Source organism: Erinaceus europaeus, chromosome 4 (genome assembly GCF_950295315.1).
Source record: "Erinaceus europaeus chromosome 4, mEriEur2.1, whole genome shotgun sequence".
Taxonomy (NCBI): domain Eukaryota; kingdom Metazoa; phylum Chordata; class Mammalia; order Eulipotyphla; family Erinaceidae; genus Erinaceus; species Erinaceus europaeus.
This window is the reverse complement of record NC_080165.1, coordinates 122,366,792-122,393,278: the sequence shown is the minus strand read 5'-3', so window position 1 is coordinate 122,393,278 and position 26,487 is coordinate 122,366,792. Positions and strand designations below refer to the sequence as shown.

At 35.3% G+C, this 26,487-nt stretch overlaps 1 protein-coding gene across 1 annotated transcript in view; it reads left to right on the top strand.

The window, feature by feature from the left end:
- The window catches only part of LAMA2 (laminin subunit alpha 2), a 711,163-nt gene that overhangs the window by 604,014 nt on the left and 80,662 nt on the right, over positions 1 to 26,487 (top strand). The window contains exons 43-47 of the mRNA XM_060190486.1: positions 1,670 to 1,862; positions 8,934 to 9,084; positions 13,233 to 13,376; positions 15,874 to 16,007; positions 22,789 to 22,948. Of these exons, the coding sequence (XP_060046469.1) occupies positions 1,670 to 1,862; positions 8,934 to 9,084; positions 13,233 to 13,376; positions 15,874 to 16,007; positions 22,789 to 22,948 (782 nt within the window). The remainder of the gene's footprint in view (positions 1 to 1,669; positions 1,863 to 8,933; positions 9,085 to 13,232; positions 13,377 to 15,873; positions 16,008 to 22,788; positions 22,949 to 26,487) is intronic.

Sequence of the window (26,487 nt, the reverse complement as noted above, 5' to 3'; positions counted from 1 at the left end):
GATCTTGGATTAAAGTCTTCTTGCATAACCATATGCTTTCTCTGTCTCTCCCTTCTTGGCATCTCTGTCTCCACCCGATAATAAAAACATAAAAACCTCGGGGAAGAAGAAGACAGCAGCCAAGGCCCGGCAGAGGGGCGCAGGCATCTGTAGATATCTACATGTATGAGACATTCTCGATACCAATTGTAATTAAGGAAAATCTACTCTTCTATATACAAATAATATTATCTTCCTGGTTAAATTTAATTAGTGATCATTAAATCAGCATCTTAGTGTCATTTTCTATTCATTCATTTATTATTATTATTATTATTATTATTATTTACCAGAGCACTACTCAACTCTTGCTTATGATGGCGCAAGGGACATAACCTGTGACTTCAAAGTCTTAGGCATGAAATTCCTTTTGCATAAATCTTATGTTATCACCCTAGTCCTATTTTTTCAATTTTTTTCAATTAAAAAAAATAACTTAACTAGGGCCAGATAAATAGCTCACTTGGGTAGTGTGCTGCTTGCCATGTTTATGACTCAGGTTTAAGTCTGACCCCCACTGCAATGAAGAAAGCTTCCATGCTATGGCATCTATAACTCTCTCTACCTCTCTGCCTTCTCTATTTAAAAAAAAAAAAAAAGGGAGTCCAGTGGTAGTGCAGCAGGTTAAATGCATGTGGCGCAAAGCTCAAGGACCAATGCAAGGATCCCAGTTCGAGCCCCCGGCTCCTACCTGCAGGGGAGTTGCTTCACAGGCGGTGAAGCAGGTCTGCAGGTGTCTGTCTTTCTCTCTCCCTCTGTTTTCCCCTTCTCTCTCCATTTCTCTCTGTCTTATCCAACAACAACAACATCAATAACAACAACAATAATCACCACAACAATGGTAAAGAAGGGCAAAAGGGAAAATAAATAAATAAATATAAATTTTTTTAAATAAAAAAATCTGGGTCCAAGTAGTGACTTGCTCAGTTGAGCACACACATTACTACATGCAAAGATCTGGGTTCAAGCCCCTGAACCCTACCTGCAAAGGAAGCTTTCATTAGTGGTGAAGAAGTACTGCAGGTATCTCTCACTCGCAATTTCTTCATTCTTCTCAAATGTTATGTCATATCAAATTGAAAAATAATAAATAAAAGTGAAATACTAAAAAAAAAAGCCTTAAGTAACTTTTCAGATTTTCATGTTACCTGTTCAGTAGTGAGCAAGGACATGCATTGAAAATTGCCAAGGCTAAAAATAAATGTAAATATGCAAACACTTGAAAATGTCAATCTATTGAAACTGAAATGCTTTCACTTCCTAACCTCTGGAAGTGTACATTAAATTTTAAATCTCATTTTAAGAATATTGTATGGTTCATGTGGGTAAATTCCTCTCTTTGATACGTTCAGCACCAAACCACAATATGCCTTTATCTAATAATGAACATTTCGAATCATCACTTTGCTATTTTATGGGCTAATCAGATATGCATAGCAAAGATCTCTCAGAAAAATTTAATTTATCTGGTTTACTTCATTTGCTACAACTGATTGAGACAAAGTTCAGACTTTCTCTTTCTATGCATGTCTCTGTGGTCATCCAGCCACAACCTTGCTATAACAAACATGGATTAAGCCACTAACTCCAAATCCTTTGTTTTGTTTTTCATTCCCTGTTCTGTTGACAGACACAGCTGCTAAACTGCAAGCTGTTAAGGACAAAGCAAGACAAGCCAACAACACAGCGAAAGATGTACTGGCACAGATTAAAGATATTCACCAGAACCTTCATGGCCTGAAGAGAAATTACAATCAACTAGCAGACAGCGTAGCCAAAACAAATGCTGTGGTAAAAGATCCTTCAAAGAACAGTAAGATCTCCTTTATCACTTTGATTATATCATTTGTTACTTTACAGCATAAATGTATCCTAGACTCATAAATGTTTGAAATGGAAGAAATTCTTATAGTGATACGGTCTACCCTCCTTATTTCATAGAATGGGCCCCAGAAGTGAATGTCCAGTACTAAAATCCATTCTCCCAGCTCTGCATCACTGCTTTTGTTCATCCAATTCTATTCGATTGAGATGAAATTAGGGATTCTAAAAGTCTGTATATTTGGCTTACTGAGGTCAGATACATTTTAACCATTTGATATTGTTGAAAATACATGGAAAATAATGTTTCCAGAATTTGTCAAGTTCTACGGAGCACAGAGAGCTTACTTACTAGCAGGCCTATTAGAATATTGTACTAAAATACACTACAGTTCAAAAATATCAATATATGGTTATTTAGATTATAGTTGATCAGCATTTTTAGGAAAATAAAAAATTTATCTGGGGGCTGAATGGTGGCGTACCCGGTTAAGTGCACACATTACAGTACACAAGGACATGGCTTCAAACCCTCAATCCCTACTTGCAGAGGAAAAGCTTCACAAACGGTGGAGCAGATCTGAAGGTGTCTCTGTGTCTCACCCTCCTTATTTTCTTCCTCCCTCTAAACTTCTCTCTATCCTATCGAATAAAATAAAGTTAAAAAATACAGTAAATTTTAAAAATTTTACCTAGTTTATCAAAAACAGTATTTCTACACATTATTTCCAGCATTCACTAAGTTATATTGAGAAAATAAAGATTTACCGAGAACTTAATATAAACTATTAAAAAGAACTTAATATAAATTATTAAGCATGATCAGTGAACATCAAGATTTTTTTTTGGTAATTTTTTTTCAATTTTGTCTAGTGGTAAAAGTTTATCTTGACAGGTAGTTTCACTGAAGGAGGTACTTGAATTTATTTATCATTCTTTAAAAAGTAGTCTTTATCAATATTTTTGCTTGGTATCAAAACATAGAGTACAATAATAAAAACAATGTTATTGACAATGTGTCTATAATTCAGTTGTTTGATTGGAAGGTGAAGTCTGACAGTTCAGCAACCTACTCTTAAAGCAAATGCAAAGGATGCTATGAATCAACAAACACTATTAGCATAACTCCTGCAAGAACTAGGAAGACTTCAAATACATGTGACATATACTGATACTTCGGAGGCTAGATTTATTCCTTCCCATACTTCTTCAAGGACTACAAAGACGAAATATAATCTTTTTTTCTTATATAATCTAATGGGGAGTTTTTCCTTATACCTTAAGTATTTTGTCTAAATTGGTTTGATGCATGCTACATCACAATATCTCTATCCCCAAAATGCAAATAACTTTGAAACTAAATACAACACTCTCTTTTACTTATTTTATAATACGTGATGCTAATTTAGTCCATTTCAGAAGGACTCTTAATCACTTTTTATGTTTCTTCAAGCTTTTGTCCTAACTTTTTTTTTTTTAATTTAAGAAAGGAGACATTAACAAAACCGTAGGATAAGGGGTAAAGCTCCACACAATTCCCACAACCCGATCTCCATATCCCATCCCCTCCCCTGATAGCTTTCCCATTCTCTATCTCTCTGGGAGTATGGACCCAGGGTCCTAACTTCTACCATAAAATAGTGGCCAGGGAAGTTGTTCAGTGAGTAGAGTGCAGGACCTACATGTGTGGGGTTCTGAGTTCATTCCCTAGCATTTAATATACCAGAATGGTCTTATGGTATCTGGCTCCCTCATCTGGTTAAGCACATACATTATAGTGCCCAAGAACCCAGGTTCAAGCCCCTGGTCCCCACCTGCAGGGGAGAAGCTTCAAAAGTAGTGAAGCAGGGCTGCAGGTGTCTCTCTGTCTCTTTCCCTATCTCTATCTCCCTCTACCCTCTCAATTTCTCATAAAATAAGTAAATAGTCTTTATAAAAGAGAGATAATTATCTAATATTTATTGAACTCATTCTGTTTTCTGTGTTATTAAAACATAGTAAGTCCTCTTTCAATAAGAATTAAGGTCACATATAATTTGCTAAATTACATGTTTTCTTATCTTTTTATTTGATAATATGTTTGATTTAAAATGACATACATTTGTAATTGACATCTGTTTGAAAAGTACTATTTTATAGTCACTATTTTGTAATCTCTGTAAAAATATTTCCTCATGAATATTCTTTTTTTTCTTCTATGTGAAATTGCCTGCAGAAATCAGTAAGTTTATGTTTAATTTTATACCTTTAGTAACTTTAAACTTGATTGTCTATTGCTAAGACCTTTAACTTTGCATGCTGCTTTACTTTGGTATTGCTACAAATATTATGTGACTATTCTTTCCAGTGTCACCACTATTAGTGCTAGAGATATAGACAAGAAATCTTTTTTAAAAATTGTGTACATAGAAGTATCTGATGCGAAATATATTTTTTATTATTATTTTGGGACAACTAGAGAAGTATCTACCTTCTACTTACATAATAGTAGAAAACTGATTTCCCAAAAATAGAACAAAATTATGACACTTCAAATAAGACAGTCACTGAAGTTCAAACAAATTCTCTAAAGTAATATTAATAAAGATAAGGCCCATGTTGTTGTTATTACAACTCCCTCACCACACAACTCACTTCCCCTTTCCTTATAAGTAACTGCTTTCAATTTCTAGAGGATTGTGTTTGGAGAAGCACATGATAAATTTAAGCCATAACAAATCAGTAGTCACTGGTTCATAAAATACACTTTCTTAACCATTGCTTAGTTTAAATTTAAAGTTAAAGACAGTACTGTAGGATTTACAAAATAGCTCACACAGGGCCAGGTGGTGGTGCACCTGGTTAAGTGCATACATTATAGTGCACAAGAACCCAGGTTCAAGCCCCTGGTCCCCACCTGCAGGGGAGAAGCTTCAAAAGTAGTGAAGCAGGGCTGCAGGTGTCTCTCTGTCTCTTTTCCTGTCTCTATCTCCCTCTCCCCTTTCAATTTCTCTCTGTCGCTGTCCAATAATAAAAATAAATTACAATAATTAGTTAATTAAATAATTAAATAGTTCATTTGAATAGTGCTGATACTTTGTTATCTGTATGACCCAGATTCAAACCTGGACTCCACTACATTAAAGAAAAATTTTGATGCTGTTGCATTTCTCTCTCTCACTCTCTCCCTCCATCTTTCCCCCCTCCTTCCTCCTTTCCTTCTCTCTCCTCTCTGCTCCTCTTTCCCTTCTCCTTCTCCCTTTCCCTTGCCCCTCCTACCTCTCTCTCTTTCATTTTCTCTTTCTGTGAAAAAGTCAGCCTGGCATGGTGAAACCCCAGAAGTGGTCAAAAAGATAAAAACTATAAAATAGAAGAGGAAAGGATAGGGGCCAGCGGTGACACACCTAGTTAAGTGTACATATTACCAGGAGCAAGGACCCAGGTTCAAACCCCCTGGTCCCCACCTGCAGGGGGTAAGCTTTATAAGCAGTGAAGCTGGTCTGCTGGTAGCTCTCTGTCTCTTTGTCTTTCAATCTCTCTTTCCTCTATCTCCTTTCCCTCTCAATTTTTCTCTGTCCTATAAAATTAAATACATAAAAATTTAAAAGTCTCTTTAAAAGAATAGGCTATAAGAGAGACCTAGCTGTGGCATGTCCCACCCCAAGGATCACCATATTTGATTTCTGGTTGATCAAGCTGTCTAGGCAATTGTTCCCTTCCTCCTTCACAACTCTATGTGTCCTTCCTAAAGCTGCATATTCAGTTGAAGAGGACAACCTGACCTAGCCTCTAGATGGTATACAAGGAGTTGTTCTCACCTGCTAGAACCTTGAAACAAGTTTTCAGATATTTTAAGATATCATTAAAAAGTCAACCTATCAAAACCTAAGAAAAAAATGAGTAATGCTGTCCTGAGTAAAATATGAATTACAGTACTAAACATGTATTGAAAGAAAAACTTTTAGGCAATCAACTCCCTTCCTAACCTTAGGCAAAATGCAATTAACTTCAAGATATTCAATAAAAATAATAATGAATTAGAAGAAGAAAACTGGTATATTTGATAAATCCAAGTAGTGAATTATTAAAAATGTAAACATTAGGGAGTCAGACAGTTGTGCGGCAGGTTAAGCGCATGTGGCGGAAAGCACAAGAACCGGTGTAAAGATCCTGGTTCAAGCCCCCGGCTCCCCACCTGCAGTGGAGTCGCTTCGCAGGCGGTGAAGCAGGTTTGCAGGTGTCTATCTTTCTCTCCCCCTCTCTGTCTTCCCCTCCTCTCTCCATTTCTCTCTGTCCTATCTAACAATGAAGACATCATCAACAACAACAATAATAACTACAACAACAATGAAAAACAACAAGGCATCAAAAAGGGAAAATTAATACATATAAAAATTTTTAATGTAAATATTAAAAATTAAATGTTAAGAAAAATAAAATACAAGTAAGTTAAGGTCAATAGAAGTTTTAAGTAGGTGAGGGAGGAAATTTAACAGATTAAACAAGTATTTGGGGAGTTGGAAGATAGTTCAGTAGAAAAAGCACATGATTTAACATGCACAGAGATCTGGCTAGAGCCCGCAGCACCATATGGGAGCACCTTGCATGTTCAATGAACATTGAAGCAGTATCATGGTGTCTCTCCTTCCCTCTCTTTTCGCCTCTCTCTCCCTCTCAGTCTCTGTATAAGGAAGGAAAAGAAAAATAAGTACACTGAGAATTGTGGGGTCACAGAGGTCTGAAGCCCTGGTGGGAAAAAACAGTGTTTGGCAAAACTCTGTGTATATGAATTTAAAAACCTACAAAAGATAGATCTATCTTCTGGCATGACATAAAAATCTGTGCAGTGGCTGGGGAAGTAACTCAACTGCAGAGCACTGGACTTGCATACCTGAGCCTCCTGATTCTATCTATACCAGGTATTGCATAATACTAGAGTGATGCTCTGTGCTCGCTCTCCCTTGAAACTCTCTCTGTACTTTCTTTCATATGTCATATGTAATAAATGAAGTAAGTTTTAAACAAGTAAATCAAATCTATGCTAGAGTCTAGAATCTAATCTAAAGTCAAATAATTATGCAAGAAATCCAGAAAGTTTAAAAATATTATTGCACAAGCAATCACTAGAATACATATTACAGATGATTTAGTTTTTAAAGCTTTAGTATGATTTGATTATTTTCGTGTGGCTAAAACTCCTACTAAATACTAAGTGGAGAAGTTTGAAAGGAAAAGAACTTCTGGGCCTCCATTGCATCATTATATAATAGCTTCTGGGGACTGACAAAATAGCTCACTTTGGCTAGTGTGCTATTCACCATGTTTGTGACCCAGGTTCAAGTCTAGCCCCAAGTATATTGAAGGATACTTCAGTGTTGTGATATATATATCCATCTGTCTAAAAACAGACAAATAAACAAATAAAAAGTTCTGGAATTTCATGAAGAAAATAATCTTTTATTGACTTAACCCTACATAGCCTTTGCTTGACCTTCTTTTTTTCTCTTTCTGGAAGGTCTAAATAATTTTTCCTCAGTTCTAGAGTAATTTATAGACTATCAGAGAATTAAACAAAGGAGGGTCAATGGACAATTGATTTATTAAAATATACAGAGAAAAATGTAATTGTGTTTACATTGATCAGGTATATACAATTACGTAACAAGCCCTTTTGTCCCAGTGACTTGCATTTTAGAAAGAAAATGCTCAGTTCTTGAACTAGCAGTTCCATTCTGTTTTTTAATTAATGAATTGTTTATTGGATAGAGACAGAGAGAAATTGAGAGGCAAGGGGACAGATAGAGAGGGAGAGAGACAGAAAGTCACCTACAGTACTGCTTCAGCGCTCATGAAGCATTGCCCCTGCAGATGAGGACCAGGGACTTGAACCTGGATCCTTGCACATTGTAATGTGAGCGCTTAACCAGGTGCACCACTGCCTGGCCTTTAGTAGTTCTATTCAAGATGATAGTAGAGTGATAGTCTTTACAAGCATTATTAGTATAACTCATTTTTGAGCTTGAGTTCAAAGGCTAATACTTCAATTCTACTTTAAAAGTAGTTATTTCCTTCCTATTGAGAACATTTGATTCATTCCTGAGGACTAGTTCTCAGTGGCCCAGTGTCAATCAGATAGCGTATCATTCATAGTTTAGCAAGGCGCATAGCCTTGATCCTTAAGCAGTTTCACTTTTTCATCAGGGTCACTGTGACAGAGAGCAGAACAATACATGCTCAATGTAATAATAAATGACATGGTTTAGATAAGACTGCCAGTATCCTAGAGCTAGAATAATTGGTTTACCATGTGTCATTTGCCCTCCTATGAAAAACACATGCTGAAATTCTATGGATCAATGACAACCTTCAATTATTTTAGAGTTAACCTCCTTTTGAAATTGTCAATATTCAGCCTGTTTTTTTTTAAACCTATGAAAAAGCAGTTTAATGTGGTTCAACCTAATACAGAGAGCAGGATAATAAACTATTCTTCAAAATGAAAAGGAACTGTAGCATGAAAGATTTAATTAAAGTATAACATAGGCCTTCAGTCTAAGGGTTGTTCAACATTAAAATGTTTTTCAGAAGACATTTTGATAGCTTCTTTCTTTAAAATGTACAAAGAAAGACAGAGTGAAAAAGAAAAAAAACCAATTTTGAGTAAGACTCCTGATTAAATACATGAACAGAGTAGGTGACATTTTAAAATCATTTCCTTGACCCTATGACTAAATCTCTGCTCTACACTAAATAGCTTTTTGACTGAAACTAGAAATTAAGCATTGAATTAAATTCATATTCACTATCTTTCATTCTAACTTTCACCTTAATAACAAAGTCAAAATGTTGTTCTTATTTCTAACAACCTCATCCTCTGGCCAGCTTGATTCTTCAGTTAAAATACTATTCCCATCTGCCATCATAAACTTTACTTCAGCTGTGTTGGCCTTTTTGTTTTTTTTGTTGTTATTTTGTTTTGTTTTCATCTGGAGAAAATGGTAATGTTTCATTTAAGCATGCTGCTTTGTTTCATTTCTTTCAGTATATGTAAAATGTGTTGGCATTCTACACTATTTTTTGTTCTGTATAGTTACAGATGCAGATGCCACTGTGAAAAATCTAGAACAAGAAGCTGATCGACTATTAGATAAACTCAAACCCATCAAGGAACTTGAGGATAATCTTAAGAAGAACATCTCTGAGATAAAGGAACTGATAAACCAAGCCCGGAAACAAGCCAATTCTGTAAGTTCTTATTTTCATTATCATTAGATGATTATAATTCTTGGTGTTAATCCCAGAGGGAATTGTTCTCTACGGTACCCTATTAAATGATCTTTAGCTTTTTTCTTTGACTTGAAGCTACTTAGAAGGAGACAGAAAGATTTTTTTAATTTAAGAGACAGTTTAAGGGAGTAATAGTTACTTTTACTGTGTTAGAAGTAGAAATATTGATGTATTGTCATGACTTTAGAGAAACATAAATATCAAGAATGACAAGCATATTACTACATCATTATAGATGACTGTATCTTGCTCTTGATTAAAGCAAAAGTCAGCTAGTGGATTTGTGGTAAGAATAAATTAACATGAATTATACAGAATAAGAATAAAAAGCAAGCATTATTTTCTGTATATTATTTCTTCTGAGCATAAAAACACAGCAAAAATCATTTTTTACTACAGCTTTGAAATCGAATTTATAAATACTTGAGTGAAACTACAAAAGTCTTGTCTCAATATTTTGCGCTTTACTTTTCTAACTATAAAGCAATGAAGATTAAAACAAAACTTTGCAGACAGTACTAACATCCTAATTCACCAGGAAAGAATTTCATTCCAGTAAATTTTAGAAGAAAAAAATTAAGTTTTCATAGTCTCAGATTTAAATTCAAATCTTTTTAGATAAATAAATCTTTTATTTCTAATCCTGTACTCCAGGCATCTTAGGGAATACAGTGACCATAATATCCTTTAACAGTAATCAGTTTTTTTTTTTTTTACTAAAGCACTGCTTGGCTCTGGCTTATAGTGGTACTAGGGATTGAACCTGGAACCTAAGGCATTTGTTGTCTTAGGTATATCCCACTCATCAATTTTTATGTTTTGAAGGTAACAAAAAATATGCCTGACTAATAATATATCCTTTTTCTTCCATGTTTTTGAATAACTTTAACCACTGCTGAAATAGTAATTTCAAAGTGAATTTTTAAATTTATTTATTGCCACCAGAGTATCACTATAACACTGTTCCTGGATGATAAATGCACCACTCATGGTGACTAATTTTTTTTTCCTTTCATTTTTGTATTTAGTAGGAGAGAGAAATTAAAAGGGGAGCGGGGGCTAGGAAGAGAGGCACCTGCTCCTGCTGCACTGCTGCACTGCTTTTGAAACTCCCCCTCTGCAGATAGGGCCTGGGGGTTTGAACTGGGCCCTTACATATGATAAATTGTGCACTCAACTGGGTGCACGATCACCTGGCCCCTAAAATGAACCTTGAAAATAATTCAAGACCAACTGAAGTGACAGTAATCTCAACATATGCAATGCAAAAAAAAATACAGGTTGTGAAAGTAATACTGGAAATAGTATACATTTCTTATGTCCTTCAAGGATATTTTAATCACTTTGGGGACTAGAAGTTGTTATAAAATTCATTACTGTTATGAGATGTTAAAATTTATAAGCAAAACAATTTTGAGTGAATTTTATACTAATTGAAGTTGATATTTGTATGATTTATAAATGTATTTGTAGCCTGGCTTTAGGGCTGGGATGAGACCTTGACACATAACCAGTATGATGAAGGAACTGAAGACATTTGTTTTAAAGTAGCTTTTAAAAATTTTTAAGTTTCTTGAATCTAAAATTGAGTGGCTTTTAAATGGCCTACTTACTGCATGCAAAATACAGTAAAATCCAATAGATATAATAATGAGGTACTCAATAATGTTTAATTGAATTCATGCTGATTAACTGGTAAATAATGTAGCATGAGAAATGCCTTAGAGACACCTTGTACTTAGTTGTTTTGCTTGAAAATATTATTAAGGGTATGTATTAGATATAGAAAGAATTGATAACGCAAACAGTGTTAGAATGTGTTTTAGAATTTTTTCCCTGAAAATGGAGGGGGGTATGTTCTTGGATTACTTCTGAAGGAATTTATAAATATTATACTTTGGCTTACCTGTTTTTAAGCTAAGTAAAGAAAATCTTTATAACTGAACATCAAAATACAGGGTGTGCAAAAAAGGCATTTGTAGTTATAGACTGGTTACTAGTAATTTAGGTTGCCTAAGTTTTCAGGTACTAAGGATATATTCAAAACATAAACCACAAAACAGAATATTCAGTGTGTTTTGGATATAATTATATACGTTTAGCAATGGGATTTCTTTTTTTTTCTTTATAAGATTAATTGCTGGCACATTTGGCATAATAATGTCATTTTGTTCACAAAACTATTTTTAGATGTGTATTGCATGTCATAAAGAAGATTAATTGTAATTCCTAGAGAAAGTTAAGTGTCTTTCATTTTAAAATACCTACAGTGTTATATTTACAATTCTCACATGGAGTTGCATCAGTTCAATTAGGTTTCAGTACTAGTACCCTGTCTTCTGCTTTCTGACAAATTCCTTCAACACACTCATCATCTAATTCTTTACTATCCCTATCAGGTATGCCTAAGCAAAGACAAAAATTCTTTCTGTCACCAAATGATCAATTATCACTCATATTCAGTCATTTTTTCTCAAAAGAATAACAGAGGGATTTTTTTTAAGCAGAGAATTTTTATAGTTAAACTAGCCATAATATGCTCCTATAACCAATCCACTTAATTAAAAACTACACACACACACACACACACACACACACACACACACACACACACACACTTACTTTTGATTACTTTTCCAGCCCCTCAAGGAATTTGGATATGATTTCCTGCTACAGACCATCCAATCTGTTTCTCACATCTTCTTATGAATTCCAGTCAGGCCTTGGTTTCTTCTTTTTGATCATCTTACAATGTCAATAATACTTGTAGCCTGACTCAAATATTAATTTTTTTCAATGCCAAGGTCTTCCTGCTGATGGTTTTGGTTCACTTGCTGTCATTACCTAAAAATTTACTATTTCCTTTACATTAAAGATATTGAAGGGCAGCATTCCTTCTACCTGATCTCTATCATTTTATCTTTTTTTTTGTTCAACTTTCTCTTTTTTGTCTCTAATATCTTGGATGACTCTTTGTATAGCTGCTTTTCTATCATGTAACACCATATAGCAACCTCCATTGCACATCTGTTATAGACTATTAACATCTGAAGGAAAAGTTGTGCAACTCCTGGATCTTCTTTCTGCAATTCATTGTGATTCATCTACTCTCAACACTTCATGTAGGAGCACAGTTTTGCCACTTCTGGACCAAAAATTGAACTTACTGATTGAAAGCCATGTACCCAGAAAGATCATCTCCCCAGGATAAAGAGCAAACTGTCTGGGTACCAGATTGAAGCCCCAGTAGCATGTCTCTCATTTAGTGGAAGCTATCTAAGCAGCAGAATTTCTGGGTTATTGTAGCTCCTAGACTACCACACAGAGCTTCATTAGAGTAAGTCTCTGTTTCTTTTCAGCACATGATATCTTCCATGAAGAGATTCATTTTGGTTACTAGATTAAGTTAGGAAGTATACAAAGACCTGACCTAAACAACTACTAGTAATTTTTTAAGCACCAGTCAAAAGAACAAACGAGCTCTGAAGTATATTAGTAGTGATAGCCATTAGAAATTATTTCTATTTCATTTCCTGGCAACATAATAGAATGGATAATTTATTCTGAAATGCTTGTTCTGTGTGGAATGATTACTATGCTTCTTGTTACTAGAACGTGTAGAACAAAATTGATTTGGCTTCATTTAATTGTAAGAACATGGGAAGGTAGGTAATTTTCTATTCAGAAGTAAAAGAAAAATAATGTTCTACTTTAAGTCTTAACCAAATCACTAAAATTTAAATTGCAAGCTTTCATTAAACAACTCTAGTGAAAATCATTACCTTTTGAAATTGGTGTCATATTCATAGAGGAGGAAAATATGAAGGTAAGAACTTATCAGTCTCATACTTTGAGAAAGAATAGCAGCATGTTAAGAAGAAATATAACAGTGAATAGCTCATTGTCAAAATGCTGTTGGAAAACTACTCTTTTGTGTCCTCATTAAAAATTATAATGGTGTCTGAGTATGGCTATTAATGATACTATTTGATGATAGAAAAACAGCATCAAAGAAGAGATGGTGAAGGCTATTGGTTGTTTGGAAACTACTTCCAACTGTCTGAGAAATTTAGTCTTGGTTCTTTGTATCTTTTTTTTTCTTAAAGATCAAAGTATCTGTGTCTTCTGGAGGTGATTGCATTCGAACATACAAACCAGAAATCAAGAAAGGAAGCTACAATAACATCATTGTCAATGTAAAGACACATGTTGCTGACAACCTCCTTTTTTATCTTGGAAGTGCCAAATTTGTAAGTCTAATAAGTTTTCTTTTTCTTAAAGTCAGTATATAGGCATAGAATTAAAGCTTGAAGGAAAAATATTGTGTTATTTAATAGAACAAGACTAGATTATTATTAAAAATTCCATTAATGAAAAATTTACATTGGCATTTATTTGACTACATATATGTATATACACACATGCAGAGGTTAGTTCTGCTAGGGAGTAAAATGTAGTCTGCAATAATATGAACTCAAAATTGTATAGAATTTCAAAAATGAATGCCTCAGAATCTTAATTTATGCAGTTCTGAAGTGTCAATTTAAGCCAGAAACAGATGAAATGAAGAAAAATGTTTGTAGTGCTCAGTCATATTTGCTTTCACTTATGAGTTTACCAATTATATTTTCATAATCAGTTGTTAAAATATAAGACTAACATAAAAGGTTTGTTTCATTTTCTCTAGGAAATTACAATAAACTTTTATATTAAATAAAAATGTGTTATATAAAAATTTGCTAAAAAAAGAAACATGAAAATATCTTCTGAATTACATTGAAAAGTAGAAGAAAAAATGGTTTACCTCTCTAGTGATAACTAAATTACTGGAGTTTGTATTGTAAAACTTTATTACATGGTCTCCAGTTTGAATTACGACTTATTATGTCTTGAAATAGCAGCGTTGAATCTGTAACTATTCACCAAATTCTAAATCCTTTCTTTGTTGAACAATTTGACTTTGTATACATAGTGACCTCCGAATAAGAGTATGACTTTTCAATAGTCTAGTTACAGCACAAGTTAGTACTGGTCATTCATTCAAGTTAAGTTATCTTGCATCACCATAGGTGGAAAAAAATTCATAACTGGACTTCATCAAAACCAGTGTTCTTTTTCACAACAGTGAACTCCAGTGAAATGTGTTTTTTTTAATATTTGTTTTATTTATTACATATGATATATCCACATGAGGTAGAGAAAGATGAAAAAGGAGAAGGGGACAAGCAAATGGGGAGAGGGGAAGGGCAGATGGAGGGAAAGAGAGGGAGAAGGAGAGGGAGAGGAGAGGGAGAGGGAAGTCAGCGCAAGTGCAGTACATGTATGAGAGATTATACCAGGAACTTGAGTGATGAAAGTCTGATGCTATAGCAATAGAGCTATTTCCCCAGCCACTTTAGTGAATTTTGAAGCCAAATATTTTTAGGTCTGGAGAAATAGCTTGGCCCGTTTGTATGCAAAAATTGCATGCCTGAGGTTCCAGAGGCTACAGGTTCAGTATCCAGCTGAAGCTACTGTCAGAGCTGAACAGTATTCTGAAGCCTTGTAGGCAACAAATGAACATTTTAAAAATTACACTTATCTAGAATTGGGTAAGTTAACATATATGCTTCAGCAGAACTGACATTGTGTTGCTTGAAGGACCGACCAGTCAACGCCCATGTTTAGCGGGGAAGCAATTACAGAAGCCAGACCTTCTACCTTCTGCAACCCTCAATGACCCTGGATCCATGCTCCCAGAGGGCTAGAGAATGGGAAAGCTACCATGGGAGGGTTATGGAGATTGGGTGGTGGGAATTGTGTGGAGTTGTACCCCTCCTACCTTATGGTTTTGTGTTGCTGAGGACTTATTCTGATGCAGTCTCCGCCCCCAGGTTTTTCTATGCCCCGCTAAATCCTAGAGTGCCCCCTTTCAACCAATCCTGGCTCCGCCCCCAGGTTTTTCTATGCCCCGCTAAATCCTAGAGTGCCCCCTTTCAACCAGTCCTGGCCCTACACGGCACCCCTGGTTGTCGCCCAATAAAAAGCCCCCTCACCCCTCCCTTCTCTCTCTCTGGGCTCTCGGCTCTCCCTCTCTGAGGTCTCGCTCCCTGCTCTCCCCCCGTGGTCGGCCATTGCTGGCTGACTCCACGTGGTCTGAACCAAACCTCCCCCCCATCCTATAATAAAGATCTGTGTACCCCTTTGCTCTGGACGTCCGCTCTCTTCTCCGCGGTGCAGCCCGACACCAGACCACCTCAACAACAGTTTTGTTCATTAATCCTTTCTTAAATAAAAAATTTAAAAAAAAGAAAAATACAAATAATAAGGGGTTGGGTAGTGGTGCACCCAGGAAAGTGTGTATATAACCATACTCCAGGACCCAGATTCAAGTCCTGGATCCCTCCCTGCAAAAACAGAGCTAAACAAGCAGTACTACAGGTGTCTCTGTTAGCTCTCCCTCAATTTCTCCTCTCCCCTCTCAGTTTTCTTGTTTCTATCAAAAATAAAAAGGCAGAAGGAAAAGAATAATTGGGAGCAGTGAATTCAACATGCAGGCACTGAGCTTCAGTAATAATCCTGGCAGCAATTAAAAAAATGCAATAGTACAGCTTTATTTTAACCACACATAATAATAGATCATTTGAGAATTTTAAACATGAGAATCCTAACTTTGCATAATCCAGCGGTTATTGAAAGGATTCAATTCACCTCTTCCATGGTTATTTTATGTCTGATATCTATTGTTTTTGTATTTCTCTTAACTAGGTTGACTTTCTGGCTATAGAGATGCGTAAAGGCAAAGTAAGCTTTCTCTGGGATGTTGGATCTGGAGTTGGACGTATAGAATATCCAGATCTGACAATTGATGATTCATATTGGTACCGTATTGAAGCCTCAAGGTAACTAACTCAGTAGAGATTGTTAGTTAAATGATAAAACTTTAAACCACTTTTAAAAATATATTTATATATTCCTTTTTGTTGCCGTTGTTTTATTGTTGTAGTTATTATTGTTGTCATTGTTGGATAGGACAGAGAGAAATGGAGAGAGGAGGAGAAGACAGAGAGGGGGAGAGAAAGGTAGACACCTGCAGACCTGCTTCACTGCTTGTGAAGCGACTCCCCTGCAGGTGGGGAGCTGGGAGCTCAAACCAGGATCCTTATTATGCTCCTTGCGCTTTGCGCCACCTGCGCTTAACCCGCTGCACTACCGCCCGACTCCCTAAACCACTTTTTAAGAGAAATTATATTTCCATCTTGAGGTAGCTATATGTGTGTGCGCCTCTACAAATTTCTCGTTGTATATGGACATGTATAAATGTGTGTGAAGGGGTATATTTGTAGCATTTGTTATGAACTGACAAACCTTTAAGGAGATGAGCAGAGTACCAAACTATTTTTAACCTCTCTTCTGATTGTGGTCTAAGAATTTTGAGGTTCAGTTTTTGTTTGTTTTATCACCTTAACAGTTAAGATTCATTCTTATACAGACATTTCATAAGACATATCTTTGAAGCTGTCCCTCAGGCATTTTTTTATTTTATTTATAAAAAGGAAACACTGACAAAACCATAGGATAAGAGGGGTACAATTCCCACCACCAGTACTCCATATCCTATCCACTCCCCTGATAGCTTTCCTATTCTTTAACCCTCTGGGAGGATGATCCCAGGGTCATATGTGGTGCAGAAGGTGGAAGGTCTGGCTTCTTTATTGACTTTCTTGCTGAATATGGGCATTGGTAGGTTGATCTATACTCCAGCCTCTCTCTCTCTCTTTCTCTAGTGGGCCAGAGCTCTGGGGAAGTGGAGCTCTAGGACACATTGGTGGTGTTTTCTGCCCAGGGAAGTCTAGTTGGCATCATGGTAACATATGGAACCTGGTTGCTGAAAAAAAAACTTGACATATAAAGCCAAAGATTGTTGACTAATCATGAAGCTAAAGGCTGGGATATTGAAGATGAAGATTTGGAGTCTCTCTTTTATTTTTTTAATTTTTATTATTGTAGTTATTATTATTGTTGTCGATGTCGTCATTGTTTGATAGGACAGAGAGAAATGGAGAGAGGAGGGGAAGAAAGAGAGGGGGAGAGAAAGATAGACACCTGCAGACCTGCTTCACCACTCCCTGCAGGTGGGGAGCTGGGGGCTTGAACTGGGATCCTTATGCCAGTCCTGGCGCTTTGCACCATCTGCGCTTAACCCACTGCACTACTGCCCGATTCCCGGGGTCTCTATTTTAAAGATAGCTAGTAGGCCTATTTTAGTTATATTCTAAGGCACCCATGGTTATACAAGATTTTCCCGAGCTTGACATCTGATATGCAGGTGGACCCAAGTTGTTGTCTGGGAAGATGATGTCATGGCTGGAAAAAAGGCTAGAAAGCTGGATCAGGGAAGACAGCAGCTCCCAAATATGGGAAAAGTATATAAATATTGTTGATTGTAAGCCCCATCAATTTGATCTGGGGCTCATATTCAGCTTAAAAGCCTATGTAACCTCTGCATCCCTGTAGGTCAGAGGAGTGAAGTGGTATCTCATTGTCTTTATTTGCATTTCTCTGACAATCAAAGACTTGGAGCATTTTTTCCAAGTGTTTCTCAGCCTTTTGGATCTCTTGTGGTGAATATTTTGTCCATGTCCTCTCCCCATTTTTGGATCAGGTTATTTTTTTTCTTGTTGTTGAGTTTGGCAAGCTCTTTACATATTTTGGTTATTAGCCTCTTGTATGATGTATGGCATATAAAGATCTTCTCCCATTCTGTGAGGGGTCTTTTGGTTTGGGTAGTGGTTTCTTTTGCTGTGCAGAAGCCTTTTAATTTGATGTAGTCCCATAGGTTTATACTTGCCCTAGTCTTCTTTGTAATTGGATTTGTTTCATTGAAGATGTCTTCAAAATTTATGCAGAAAAGATCTGCCAATATTTTAAGTATCTGATAGTTTCTGGTCTAACATCCAGGCCCTTGATCCACTTGGAATTTACTTTTGTGTTTGGTGAAATATAGTGGTTCAGTTTCATTCTTCTGCATGCTTCAACCATTTTTTTTTCCCAACACCATTTGTTGAAGAGACTCTGCTTTTCCCATTTAATAGTCTGGGTACCTTTGTCAAAGATTAGATGTCCATAGGTGTGGGGGCATACTTCTGGGCTCTCAATTCTATTTCACTGATCAGTGTGTCTATTCATGTTCCAGTACCAAGCAGTTTTGATGACAATAGCCCTATAATACAATTTGAGATCTGGGAATGTGATGCCTCCAGTTCTGTTCTTTCTTCTCAAGATTGTTTTGGCAATTCTAGGTCCTTTCTGGTTCCAGATAAACATTTTTAGCATTTGTTCTAATCTCCTAAAAACTGTGCTTTGATGTTGATGGGGATAGCATTAAATTTGTAGATGGCTCTGGGTAGTACATTCATTTTATTGATAGTAATTCTTCCAACCCATGAACATGGAATATCATTCCACTTTGTGTCTTTTTCAATTTCCTTGAGAAGTGACTCATAATTTTCAGTATACAAGTCTTTCACTTCTTTAGTTAGGTTTTCTAGGTTTTCCAGTATATTTTATTGTATTTGTTGCTATAGTAAAGAGAATTGATTTCTGGATTTCAACTTCTTCTAATTTAGTGTTTGCATAAAGGAATGCCACTGACTTTTGAATGTTAATTTTGCAGCCTGACACCTTACTGTATTGCCTGATGATTTCCAAAATCTTCTTACTGAATTCCTTAGGTTTTTCTATGTATACTATCATGTCATCTGCAAATAGGGGTATTTTAACTTCTCTTCCAATCTGTATCCCTTTAATTCCTTGCTCCTGCCTGATTGTTATGGCAAGAACTTCCAACACTATGTTGAATAATAATGGTGATATTGAGCAGCCCTGTCTAGTAGCTGATCTGAGGGGACATGCTTCCAGTTTTTCACCATTGAGTATGATGTTGGCTGTAGGTTTGCTATATAGACTCCACTATCTTCAGGAATTTTCCATCTATTCCCAGTGTTGTAGTGTTTTGATCATAAAGGGATGTTGTATTTTGCCAAAGAATTTCTATGCATCTATTGATATGACCATGTGGTTTTTGGTCTTTCTTTTATTAATATGGTGGACCACATTGATTTATTTTCGTATAATAAATCAAACTAGCATCACTGGGATAATCCCCACTTGGTTATGATGAACAATCTTTTTAATATACTGCTGTATCTGGTTGGCTAGAATTTTGTTCAATATTTTAACATGTATGTTCATCAGATATATTGTTCTGTATTTTTCTTTTTTTCTGTGTCCCTGTCTGCTTTTTGTATCAAAGTGATGTTGGCTTTAGTGAAGCTGGAAGGGAGTGTTACAGTGTCTTCAGTCTTCTGGAAGCCTTTTAAAAGTAGAGGTATTAGTTCTTCTTTGAAGGTTTTGTAGAATTCATTTGTAAAACCATCTGGTCCAGGACTTTTATTCTTGGGAAGGCTTTTGATAACTGTTTCAATTTCGTTGGCTGTGATGGGCCTGTTTATATAATCTAGTTCCTCTTTATTTAATTTTGAAAATTCATAGATATCTAGGAAATTGTCCATTTCTTCTAGGTTCTCTAGCTTTGTGGCATATAGTTGTTCATTGTAGTCTCACATGATATGTTGAATTTTTGCAGAGTCTGTTGTCATCTCTCCTCTTTCATTTATAATCCGATTGGGTCTTCTTCCTGTTTTGTTTTTTGAGTCTGGCTAAAGGTTTGTCAATTTTGTTCACTCTTTCAAAGAATTAACATGAACTTTCACTGATCTTTTGTATGGTTTTCTTGTTTTCAGTGTTATTGATTTCTGCCCTAACTTTAGTGATTTCTGTCCTTCTGGTTGCTTTAGGGTTCCTTTGTTCTTCTTCTTCTATAAGATGTGCAATCAGGCTGTTTATTTGTATGTTTTCTTGTTTCCTAATGTGTGCTTGTATGGCTATAAACTTCTCTCTCAGCACTGCCTTAGCTGTGTCCAAAATATTTTGATAGCTTTTGTCTTCATTTTCATCGAAATCTCAAAACATTTTGATTTCTTCCTTTATTTCCTCTTTGACCCAGTAGTTGTTAAGTAGAGTACTGTTGAGTTTCCACATTTTGGGACTAATACTAATCTTTTGTTGATTTTTAAATGTTAATTTAATTCCACTGAGGTTGGAGAAGATGCTTGGGATGACTTCAGTGGTCTTGAATTTGCTGATGCTGTCTTTGTGGCCTAACATATGGTCTATCCTTGAGAATGACCCCTGTGGACTTGAGTAAAATGTGTATTCCAGTTTCTTGGGGTGAATGGTTCTGAAAATGTCAAATAGTTCTAGTTTATCTATCTCCTCATTTAGCTCTCTCATTTCTTTATTGATTTTCTGCCTAGATGATCTGTCAAATTGAGAGAGTGGGGTGTCGAAATTCCCTACTATGACTGTGTTGCTTTACATATATTGCTGTAGCTCTTTCAGTAGATGGTTGATATATTTAGATGGCTTCTCATTGGGTGCATAGATGTTAATAATTGTTAAGTCCTCTTTGTTGACTGAACCTCTGAGCATTAAGTTGTGTCCATCCCTATCTTTTTTAATTTTATTTTTTTTAAGTCTGTAATGAGAATAGCTATTCCTGCCCTTTTTTGTGGGCCATTGGCTTGTATGATAGTTTTCCATCCTTTCACTTTGAGTCTGTTTTTGTCTTGTTGAATTAGGTGGGTTTCCTGTAGACAGCATTTTGTTGGGTTGTGTTTTCTGATCCATCTTCATACTCTGTGCCTTTTAATAGGTGAATTCAGGTCACTGACATTTATTGATATTATAGTTTTAAGATATTTTTATGCCATTTTTGTAGATTTTTAGAGTGTTCTGATATATGGCATACTTATGGTCGTCTGACTGTTTATAGGAGACCTTTCAGAACCTCTTTCAGGGCAGGCTTGGTGGTAGTTGATTCTTTCAGCTGTTGCTTGTCTGAGAAGGTTTTTATGCTTCCATCAAGTCTGAATGACAGTCTAGCAGGATACATTATTCTTGGCTGAAAGCCTTTCTCATTGTGCACACCATAGATATCTTGCCATTCTCTTCTGGCCTGTAGTGTTTGTGTGGCAAAGTCTGCTGCTAATTTTATGGATTTTCTTCTGTAGGTGATTTTTTTTTTCTCTTGAAGCTTTCAGGAGCCTTTCTTTATCCTTATTCCTTTCCATTCTAAATAGGATGTATCTTGGTGTCTTTAAGTCTGGGTTAATTCAGTTTGGGACCCTCTGGGCTTCGTGAACCTTTATGTCTTTGATCTTGTCTAGACCAGAGAAGTTCTCAGCTATTATGTGTTGAAAAATGCTTTCTTCCCCTCCCTTTCTTCCTTCCTCTGGTAAGCCAATAATGCATATATTATTTCTTTTGAAGTCATCCCAAAGGTCTCTGTTGTTTTCAGTATCTCTTTATCTATTTTGAGGTCTCTTACTTTTAGTTGCCTCTAATTCTTCCTTGATCATGCTAATTATGTCTTTGGTCTCACTTATTCTATTCTGTGTTAAAGAGAAGAAACTCATTTGTTGATTTTATTTTATTGTCTCTATTATTTAGTTGATGCTGTATGCCTACAGATTACTAAAATGTGACAGTAGGGAGATACACATTACACTAAAGTTTTGTTGTAACTCTCTCAGAGACTGAACTTTCCTATTTAATAATTTATGAAAACCAATAATTTTAAAAATATATTTTATCAGTGGTTTAACAATGACTTACAGAATTATCAGATGTCAGGAATATTCCCATACCTATACTTTGTATATGCAAGTTACCACATCCCCCACCAAGATTCTGTACCCTGCAATCTGCTCTCCTCATATAACTATCTGAATTCTCACATTTTCCCAGAGATGATCTTGTTCCTCACCCCCCTTTTTTTCAAGTTCCTTTGCTTTAGTCATCTAAATTCTGCACCTGAGTGAAACCATCCCATAATTGTCATTCACCTCTTTAGTTCTTTCACTTTGCGTAATCACTTTTTAAAATATAAAATAGAATAGTAATAGCCTTCATAAACTCTATTTAAAACTCTGTAAAATTAAAATAAAATAAATTTCTATATAATTGACGACTAAATATTATGCTGTATACATTAAGATGCCATGCCAAACTATATAAGATGCACAATTCCAGGAAGACTACTTCAGTACATTTGAATCCAAGATATTAAAGGACCGTTGGAGAAAAGATACAGCTTATAATGCAAAAGGGTGGCTCATTTGAGATTCACTTGCTAAATTAAATTAAACAAAAATGCTAAGTGAAGTAATTTCAACTTCTTTAAATAGTTTGTGGTGGTAAATAATAAATTGTTTTATAAAGTAATAGGAAAAAGACTTCCATTTAACCAGTAGCAATTCCATCAGCTAATTGCTGTTGTGTCATTTCATATCAGCAGACAAACAGAGAATAGGGTGTATTGCCACTAGTCTAGGTTGAATTTGACAGTAAGCATTCAGCAAAAAATCAGACTTTGGGATTTAATTTGAAATTTAATGAATCTGAAATGGCTTAAACTAAAATGGCCAGTTAAGTATTAAATAATCCACAGTATATCTCTATATTGTATACCTTTTAAGTCTTAGTTGACATGAAATGTGTTGTATATTTATTTCACTTTTGGTATTTCCATCTACTTCATCTCAATATGTACCTTGGAAGAACTGGGAGGAATGGAACTATTTCTGTCAGAGCCCTTGAAGGACCCAAAGCCAGCATCGTGCCCGGCACATATCATTCAGTCTCTCCTCCAGGGTATACTATTCTGGATGTGGATGCAAATGCAATGTTGTTTGTTGGTGGCTTGACTGGAAAATTGAAGGTAATTTTTTTCCTCATTCTGCTTATTCCATCTTTATAGAAAAGCCCTAATATGGCTTTCTGGAGAGAAGACATGATAAAGCTCTACAATATTTTAAATTTTCACTTAATTTGTTTATGAAAGTAAATTTATTTGGAGAAGGTTTTTTTTTTTTCTCTTTGAGTATTCACTCTAGAAATAGGCTTTTTAAGCCTATGTGTTAATGTCAATGTGTATTTATCCAAGCAGATGTTCTTTCATTATAATCAGTGGCATCAGGTTTTTGAGTCTTATTTTAGTTGCCTCAAGAGTAAAGTGTTTTTTAAATACTCCCCATTTCTTGAATCAATTTATGATTTATTGATATGAAGACTATAAAGTTCAAACTCATATCTAATTAAAAGATGTATGAATGCCTTGGGAAATATCACAGGGGCCATAGATGTTCAAGTCATGATCAGATTTCAAAAGTTTTCAAGTTTCTCTATTCTTATAGAGTAATTCACTTAAAATTCATAATTGCTTCATGGCAGGTCCTTGTGCATTTCAAATTTCAAAGTGCTTGCATTTTAAAGGAGCCAGTGCTGATTAAATGGAATTAGGTGTTAGAACACAACCTGTGGGTGAGATGTAAAAAAAAATAATAATGGATAATCCTGAGCTTGTCAGAATCATCCTGGGGTGAGATTAGTCCAAAGATGTGAAAAGCCAGGGTGACCCCAAATTAATGAGAATTCAACCTTCATACAAAGTGAGGTTGTTTTATGTGCTTTGTGTATGAGATATGAATCTAAAATACTGGAACTGATTCCACAAATACTCACTAAAATACTCCCATTTCTTAGAACTACATATAAAGATATACATGATATATAGTAATATCTAGTTTCTTTGCCAACCTTACCTCCCCTCCAAAAAGATAAATATAAAGTTTGCACAATAAAATATAAGTTTGTACAAAAGCCACGAATTTTTTAAATCAACTGGAAGATAGATTCCCTACTTTATAACTTAGTAAATTTTACTTCAAGCAAGTCACTTAATCCCTTAGACTTCAGTTCTCTAGACTAGGAGAGGGAAATATATATATATATATAATATATGTATATATATATATATATATATATATATATATATGTACATTGAATATTGTAAGACAAAGTAATATACTTTTATCAGACTAATTATAGTCCTTACAAAGTGATAATATTCTAAACAGTGTTTATGAATTAACTTACTTAATTTTCACAGCAACTTCAAAAGCTATTTTATAGAATCTGAGTAAGAAAAAATAAGTGTTTTAGCCAAGGTTACACAGCAGTTAATAATTAGCATGCTTTACTTTTTTTGACAAATTGTGAGACTATTTTCTTAAAAGTTATGATAAAAAATCATAGTCACGCTTTACACTGCATCTTAAACAGGTCTTATTCAGGTATCACTGCCACACAGTACCTTTATTTTTTTAATTAGTGATTTAATAGTGATTAACAAAATTGCAAGATGGCAGGGGCACAATTCCACACAGTTCCCACCACCAGAGTTCCATGTCTCATCCCCACTACTGGAAGCTTCCCTATTCTTTATCCTTCTCTGGGAGTATCTTATTGCCACCATGTGGAATAAAGAAACAGACAAATATAGTCTTTAGAGAATCTTAGTCATTTTGTTCAAGAATTTAAAGGCAACTGCCTTACCAGAATATGAACCTGAAGCGAAAAACAAGTAACTAAATAAATATATTGGTGAAAATTCAAAGGAGCAGGAAAGATGTCCCAAATATATATACATATTTACATACAGTATATCTGTATATGTATGCAGATAGAGAGAAAGAGACTGCAGGAAAAAAGAACAAAAAAGTAAGTAAAATTCACAAATAGAATTATTTACCTCTAGAAACCTAAGTTACAACTAATGATAAAGTACCCCAAGACCATTTTAATTTTTAGATGACAGTGACTCTTAACATTCTTAACATGACACTTCACTATTTGATTAAAGTGACAGAAAGATACACATTTTGACAAATTTAATCTAAAATCATAACTATAGATTTTAACTATTCAGTGGTTATCTTTCTACATGCTTTCTAAAGACTAAGCCTATATTTACTCTAAAATAATGTCAATTAATTTCTCCCCAGCTTACTCAGATAAATGTAGACTAAAACTGACAAAAATATTTGTAAAATTATATAGAGTGAAATATTGTATTGATTGTCTGTGTATCATGGCTGTACAAGATAGTTTTGTAAATGACAGCAGCATTCCTTAGAGTAGATAAGGCATTTGTCTACTTTGTGACACATTATATATAGAACACAGTACCTTTCTCTATGAAATGACACTAGGTTGTCTTTCAACAAATACTTATTAAGCACCTATTACATGTCAGGCACTCTATTTTATGTTTATTTATTGTCATCACAGGGTCTTCACTGCTTCAGAAAATATTTTCTTATTATATCAATTTTATTAGTGATTTAATAGCGATTTACAAGATTGTAAGAGAATAGGGTAGATTTCATTCCACACCATTCCTACCACCAAAGTTCTGTGCCCTTCCCTTAATGGTAACCATCATTGTTCTCCTAAGATCATAGTTGTGGGTTGACTACATATATTTTTTTCAAGGTCGTGTATTTCAACTCTCTGTATTCCACTTCTGAGTGAAATCACCCCATAGTTGTCCTTCCCTTAACTCCTCTCTCAGATAAGTGAAATAGCACCTGACTTCCTCAGTTGTTCTCCAGAATCTTTTTCCTCTCAGTGATGGTACAAAAACAAATGTTCCATGTCACAAAAGTTCTCAGCCCCAGTGGAATTGGGGTTCAGAGCCCTCTGGTCATCTCCCCAATTTTTCCCCTCTGAGAGTATTATTTTGGGGATGCAGAAGAAAGGATTTCTGACTTCTGCAATTGCTTCATTGCTGGGCATGGACTTTGGCCAAGTTGATCCATACCCCCAGCCTGTCTCTTTTGCTAGAAGGGTATCTCTGGAGAGTTGAGGAGCTGGGACATGTTGGTTAGGTTGGTTAGGTCATCTGACAATGGGGATCAGGATTCTGGCAGACCCTCTGTTTTATATCCAAGGAAACACCACCAGTCCCTTCTTTTATAAATGGGTGCTTTCCCTTCATTTTCCTAAACTGGAGACCTTCTGGGATGCACAGGGAAATGGAAAATTGGGAAAACCACTCTGATAAGAGTGATCTATGTGTAAGCTCCCCTTTTATTTTGTGTAAGTAATATGTACCCCCTTCTTTTCATATCTAGAAAAAAATCATCTTAGCGAAGTAGATATACTAACATATATTAAACAACTTCTCTGAGCCAGGCACTGAATATAGTACTCTAAATTATCAAACTAAATTATATTAACAATTCCTTGTTACAGAAAAAAATAAAATTTCAAGCAAGATAAACAGCACATCTGAAATCAGAAATTAGGAAGTGTCCCAGGAAGTTAAGAACTTGTACTCATGTATCATCAGCAGTATTGAAAATCATTAATTCATCCCCCAGTAAAATCACATAAACAAAAGGAAAGTAAGTGTTA